We start from the raw sequence: 6,840 nt of genomic DNA, 5'->3' as shown, positions 1-6,840 counted from the left end.
CAAATGATTATTCTCTCTTCTTTTTTTCTTTATCTAAAATTTTCACTTTACACTCGTTGTCACTTGTCCTACACCGCCCACCCCCCCCCCCCCCCCCCGGGAAGGACACGTGGCGAGTTCGGATTGGTTGAGATGACATCACACCTGGCGATCAGAGAGCGGCAACCAATGATTTCTCGGTCAACGGAGGAGGGGGGGTAGGTCTTGGCTTTGGATTACCTCCCACCGTCAGGCGCATGAGTTGGCGACACGTGTAACTTGCAACGGCCCACGGTACCGCGAACCAAACCGGTTTGACTTGTCTTCGTTGATAGAGGGCTTGGATTCGCGGGTGCTCCGATCTCCGTTGACATGTTATCGAGTTCGAGTCGAACCGTCGATGCCTCCGTCTCAACGGCAAAGAAGCTCATCTAAATTAGGTAAAGTCTCAAATGTTCGTGAAACACGTGATTTAACGTATAATTGGCGATCCAATCATTGAAATTATTGGTCCTTGCTAATATGAAGAATCGAATTAATGTAACACTTCTATATAAAGACTATTGTGCCATTAGTTAATTTTTTTGTTTTGTTTTGTTGATATATATTGTACTAGATAGGTTAGTTTGATTTGCACTATAATTGTTCCTACTCGCTCATCTTATGCATTGAGAAATGACTTCAGTTAGTTCTACTAGTTGAGTTCGAAAGCATTTCCTACTCAGGTAGATTAAGTGAGCCTCTTACTTAGATTTTTTTCCCGCGACGGTGACACCGTTACCTCGAATAGATCGAGTGACTCTTAGAGTCACGGCGTAATGCTAGATAAGGTGAGACACTAAAACATTATATGATTGAAAGACCGCTTGATACGGTCCTTCTGTAGCAACTTCAATTGCGATAAGGCATTGGGCAAACATCTCATAATCGTAACACCTCTGAAACTGCAGTTGCTTAAAATAGCTTTAGGAAGCTGTCTGACCCATTTTAAAGGTACTGTAGCTTTTAAATATGCATTATCAAACATATTATTTGCAACACTTCACATCTTAACTACGGCACTAGACAGCTACGGTTCAATCATGGATATATCAATTGTGCTCTATGACGGAATAATTCGCCTTCTCGATTGCAATACAGTATAGGGTAATTTAGTCAATCTGGTTAGTCTCCATTGGTTTGCTTGCTTATTTCTACGGTATTACTCTTCCAAATCATGAGAAGCCCTATTACGTACCATGCAAATTCATAGACATATTTGCTTCCTTGAGCTGTACTTTAGCCATTTACGCAATAGAAGAGACAATGGGAAATCAAACCCGCGCTTCCTACAAACCTGCAGTAAGGCCATTGTCCTAATTCATTGAACTCCTTCACATTGTCAACGAGGCCCGACCTACCACTTAGAAAGTAGTGATCAAATGAAAGAGAGACATACAATGACAGCTTCAAAGCCTTTGACTTTTCTTCACCTTATCCAATTTGTCAACTTCCATGTATGACAAGTATAAATAGAGAGAGATAAAGGACGTAGAGAGATTCAATTGTTCCCCGATCGAGCTAGTTCTCTCTAGATCCATCCCCAATCACTCTCAATTTGAAAGCTTGTTCCGTGATCACATTGTCTGCATTTGATACTTCTTCTACCGATATTGGTGCCCCAAGAAAACTCAAGTTCCGGCTTCTGCAGAATCAAGCGCATGTATCATGGTGAAGATTCTTGAAATGGGTTATTGCTGCGGAAGAAGGTCCAAGACGGAGGGATCGAACCCCACGGACGACATGGTCGGCCACGTCGTCGCGGCTCAGCAAGAAGGAATCAGGACGGTTCGGTCGTGCAATTCGTGCGAATTCTCGAGCGACCCCGACGTCTGCATTTGCTTGGTTACTTGGAACATGAATGGCCAGGTGTGTTACGTACTATTTTTATGATGCTCTTGAGATATCCCACTCATCTATAATTAAATCTCTTCTCGAAGGAGTTACTGCCCGTTGCTTTCAGAGAATTGCTTTTTTTTCGCCAATGGCGTTCGGAAAAATAGGGCATAGTCAATTTTAAAAGTCGCTGAAGGACTTGTTTATGTGTTTATAGGTATCTCATGAAGATCTTGCAGAGCTGGTCGGAAGCAAGCGGAAGTTCGACCTGCTGGTCGTGGGCTTGCAAGAAGCGCCGCGAAAGAGCATCTCAAGAATGTTGCAAGCAACTTTGGCGGAAACACACGTGTAAGAAAGCTGCCATAGACATTTCTTTTATCTTGTCGTTTCGAATTATTTCATGCCTAGCCATTCATGATCGGATTGTCCGAGAGAAGCTCCTGCCCATTTCTATATATTCAGCTAGTAATGCCCTCAATTAGTAGGCCCTGTACATAATATTGTTCCTACATATATATGGCCCTTAATGCGCATTTGAGTACTTGCAGTCATCCCTCCGAACTTTCTATGTTTCTGCAAATTTTTAATCTCTTACTGCATAACATTGGTTTTCTTCGTCCAAAAATGTACATGTGTTTTGGTGACTTGAACTGCATATGACTACAGAGTACTGACCTCTAAATGGGCCACTATTTTATTTCTAGTGAGATTTGTTCTTAGCCTAAGAATAATTGGAATATGATCATGTGTTAGAAACAAACACGGAAAAATAAATACATAATACAAGGATTTACGTGGTTCGATCACAAGGTGATCTACGTCCACGGGCGAGGCAAAACAAGATTCCACTATAATCAAAGAGAGTACAGTTTTCAGAAGTCGAAAAACGACTTAACAAAACCTCACGGCTCACAAAACTCTCCCAAAATGAAAATCTCTCTTAATCAATGGAAAAACCTAGCCGCAGTATAAATAGGGCTCCCCAAAAAATTTCCTCGAGGGTTAACCCCCCGAGACATTTGTTCGCTTGCTCCAGCTTGGGAGGACCGCCATAGAGATTTGTTCGCTTGCTCCGGGTTGGGCCTATCGGCCCAACCCTTCGCATCACGAACTAAATCTCAATTTTTTCTCCACTTTTGGGTCACACAAAAAATATGTCGGGTCGGGTGATGAACCGGACTGAGTACATAAAATTCAAGACATATTTAACATCATGCATCTCCCTTATGAGGGCACCGTTCTAAAAGTAGGAAAAGAAAAGAAAATCTCCCTCTAAGATCACTTGTTTCATCAAACTACAACTCCAATCTTGCCTACTCTTCCCTTTCGTGTTGATTCAATGACAAGATCATCAAATACTGGCTTCGAATCTAATCACAAAATACTTTTAACTTTTCGAAGGATGAAAAGCATCCAAACCGAAGTGATTTTAATTTGAACATTTATCTAGTAAATTTTAGCAGCCTGAAAATTATTTTCAGCCCTTGCGTGAACCCTTCAATTTGGAAACCTTAATGTTGGAGGGCAATTTGCAACCGATCAAAATATTGGACAGATAATTGTGAAGTCGAATTGGTTTTTGGTTATTATTTTTCCATCTTTGTTTTTAGATTTTTGCTGGAAGGAGATGAATACTGACTTTCTGTGTGCGACATGAAGCTTGCTAGGAAAAGCCATCATGCAATCCGTGCAGCTATATATCTTCGGACCCAAGGACTCAGAGTTGTACACCAACGGTACGTACTTAGGGTTTTCTCGGTTTTGGTGTGTCAATCAAATTTATCAATAAGATTGGAAAAACATGACAGCTCCAGTCATAACCGCCATCTCTCCATCAAATTTTGTATTGCAGAACTGAAAGTCGACAAGCAATCCGTCGGGGGACTTGGAGGACTTATTAGGAGGAAAAAGGGTGCAGTTGCGATCCACATCAACTTCAGAGGTATCCGAATGGTGTTCATCTCCTGCCATCTCTCTGGTAAGTTTTTCAGATCCGACTGCTTTTCATACCAAAATGGTAGGGCTATATGGTTCGGTTAGATGTTCGAGTTCGAAAGGACTATATAGCATTACTTATTCCTTTTAAATAAGGTTCTGAGGCGACAAATACATGCACGACTGTTTTGCTACCAGACTCTAAGTCCACCCCACGCTTTAAGTTTGGTTAATATCTGATAACAAAACAGTAGGATGAGTGAGCTTACGTCCGAATCTTTGCTCGTATCATTCATCTAAGAAAGCGTGTAAACTTATATCTTATACATTAAAGATGGACATGGAATTGATAGAAATTCAAATTTTGATAAAAACTTCTCCGGTAACTTAGCATTAGTCTCGACTCTTTCTTTGTAAGCAGCTCATGCACACAATGTGGAGGAGAGGAACTCGCAGTTCAGGCACATATCACACTCCCTCTTCACCAAGTCCAAGCACTGGAACCCGTACGCATCACCCGCCCAACTCACCATCTGGTTGGGCGATCTCAATTACCGGCTGCAAGGCATCGACACCCAACCAGCCCGCAAATTGATCCGCAAAGACCTCCACACTGTGAGTGATTGTTTATTTGTTCATTTACCCAAAACAATACAATCTCACCCGAGATAGCACCGTTTGTTCTTCACGAGATTATGTAAGAAAATTACTACATCTGTGATATTGAAGCTGATTTCTGAACTCGAAATCAGAGAGCGCTTCATGATGAGGCTGGAAAAACCTAGACAGTAAATTGTGTGGGTGCAGATGCTGATAGGCAAGGATCAACTCTTGCAAGAGGCTGAGAGGGGAGAGATATTCAGCGGATACAGCGAAGGTACGCTCAAATTCAAGCCCACCTACAAGTATGATGTTGGAAGCAGCGACTATGATACAAGTCATAAGGTACGACCACCACATGAAACCCACCGGCTTCCCCAACTCCCTATCCACCCTTTTCTAATTTAGTTGCTTAGAGATTAAATTATGATCACATCAAAATTAATAAGTGAGACAAATTAGGATGTTGGGTTCTTGATTTTGGTATTTAGATTAAAGTTTTCACAAGAGTAGTAGTAGTAGTAGAGAGAGAGAGAGAGAGAGATTGCCTTTTACACATAGAGTGAACTCCATGCAATGAAAATTAACGAGATGGGTGACTTGTTTTTCCACAGAGAATTAAGAGAGAATTGTCCAAAGTTATATATAAATAAGTGATTCTAGCTAATCATAGTTTTGACTTTGCTGTTTATAATGCAACGCATGCTCCCACTCAAGTTGTTAATCAAAAGACTAATGAAAATGTAGTTATTTACGTTCTCGAAGTGCAAGCTTTTATAATTACAAAACTTAATTCATATATTAATAAGTTGAAGTTCAATATATCTTTATTATGCTTTATGTCCAATTTCATCATGAAAAAACTAACACGAACTAAAGGAAAAATAAATATAAGTATATTTAATATCTAAATAAATTGGTAATATTGACTTTTGAAACTCATTTTTTTATATGATCTATCTTTTTTTTCCAACTTTATGCCTATATTTAATAAGATTATCCAAATCTAATATTATATATATTGTCTCTAGTATAATTGACTTTGATAAAAAGCTATGTGAAGCATGAGCAAGAGCGCTACTATTAATATGATTTGCTCTTTCGATTTAACTACGACTATGTTCTTTCATACTTGGGCTAAGCCAATATGTATTTTCTATGGGTCAATGGATAGCCAATATATAACCATGACTTTATTGTAATTTTCTCTTGAATATTCAATCGTGAGTTTATTTTAATTTTCTCTATCTTGATAGCATTAGAAGACACCTTAAATTTTATCTCTACATGCAATAACGTTTATTGTCAGCTATCTAGTTTGTCTCGTATTTACAATTTGTGCTACATCTATTTACAATTTAGTGACAGAAATAAACAATTTCATTCATCTACCAAAAACAGAAATGCCACCAATCTTTATTGTCCTAATTTTTATCTAATCTCCATGTATCTTTCAAAAAATATTTTCGTCTTGCTTGGAAAAAGAAGTAATTGATTTAACCAATACGTCCATCATGGCCTTACTTGCACACGAGTACACCAAAAATAGATTCGTACAGTTTTCATGCAGTTTTATGCTATATTCCTTGGCGTAAACAAGATAATACATGAAAAGATATTAAAAAAACAAGTCAAATTTAAAGAATAGAGGCGAAAGTAGAATAACCAACCTGCCACTTTCTTATTTTGTTGTTGTAGCCTAATTATACGTTTGAGTAGCGATTTGAGAGAACTCATTTATGCAAAGATATACACTCTTCTTTGGACTCATACTTATTTTCAAAATTATATTACTACGATATCCAGTAGACCCTTCAGCAGCAAATTTCTTTTAGATCAAGCGATGACCACGAATTAAATTTAGAGTACATTTTCTGGCTTGTTGTTAAATATGTTCAGTTCTTTCTCCTTCCAAAGAGGAAAATGTTTTCACCTATTTTTTTCTGGTGTAGGTACGAGTGCCATCATGGACGGATAGGATCTTGTTCAAGATAGAAGATGCCGACAAAGTCAAAGCAATTTTACGGTCTTATGAATCAGTGGACTGTATTGAGAGTTCTGACCATAAGCCTGTGAAAGCCCATCTGTGCTTGAAGCTTAACCCTAACCATGATCAATGAAATAAAGACATCGAGTTCATGAAACGGAGTTGTATCTTTAGGGTGCGTTTGATAACCATTCTGCTCCCGGAAATAATTTCTGCTAAGAAATGATTTTTGTTTTATTATATTCCCGAAAATAATTTTTGAGCATTTGAAGGTACTTGGTAACAATCCAAAATTTCTATTCTTAGAATAGAAAACGAACATAAATGTATTTGGTAACTGCACAATTTTTTTTATTAATAATATTTTGAATTTTTTAATATTTCTTTCCTTTTTTTTCTTTTTTTTCTTCTTCTCCTCCTTTGGCGCCACAGGCTAGGGCCAGCGAGGGCGAGGGCTGGACCCT

General features: G+C 38.7%; 1 protein-coding gene across 1 annotated transcript; it reads left to right on the top strand.

Moving 5' to 3' along the window:
• The first annotated feature begins 1,537 nt into the window (after positions 1 to 1,537).
• On the top strand, positions 1,538 to 6,549 carry LOC115680898 (type IV inositol polyphosphate 5-phosphatase 11). The gene is made up of 7 exons (XM_030604739.2): positions 1,538 to 1,887; positions 2,072 to 2,202; positions 3,514 to 3,590; positions 3,707 to 3,832; positions 4,211 to 4,404; positions 4,597 to 4,734; positions 6,342 to 6,549. Exons 1-7 carry the CDS (start codon positions 1,687 to 1,689, stop codon positions 6,507 to 6,509), a joined length of 1,035 nt encoding a protein of 344 aa, XP_030460599.1. The 5' UTR covers positions 1,538 to 1,686; the 3' UTR covers positions 6,510 to 6,549.
• Positions 6,550 to 6,840: the final 291 nt, after the last annotated feature.

This window comes from Syzygium oleosum, unplaced genomic scaffold (assembly GCF_021117445.2).
Source record: "Syzygium oleosum isolate NSW1041296 unplaced genomic scaffold, Sole_v2.1 Sole_v2.05, whole genome shotgun sequence".
Taxonomy (NCBI): domain Eukaryota; kingdom Viridiplantae; phylum Streptophyta; class Magnoliopsida; order Myrtales; family Myrtaceae; genus Syzygium; species Syzygium oleosum.
Note: the sequence above shows the minus strand (reverse complement) of the source record. Positions and strands in the feature narration are given on the sequence as shown.

Bases quoted from the DNA above. Each gene is read 5' to 3' on its own strand.
- LOC115680898 (XM_030604739.2), top strand. From the start codon at position 1,687: ATGGTGAAGATTCTTGAAATGGGTTATTGCTGCGGAAGAAGGTCCAAG. The intron at 4,405-4,596 runs GTGAGTGATTGT...GTGTGGGTGCAG, and splicing joins TCCGCAAAGACCTCCACACT to ATGCTGATAGGCAAGGATCA. The intron at 4,735-6,341 runs GTACGACCACCA...TTTCTGGTGTAG, and splicing joins ACTATGATACAAGTCATAAG to GTACGAGTGCCATCATGGAC.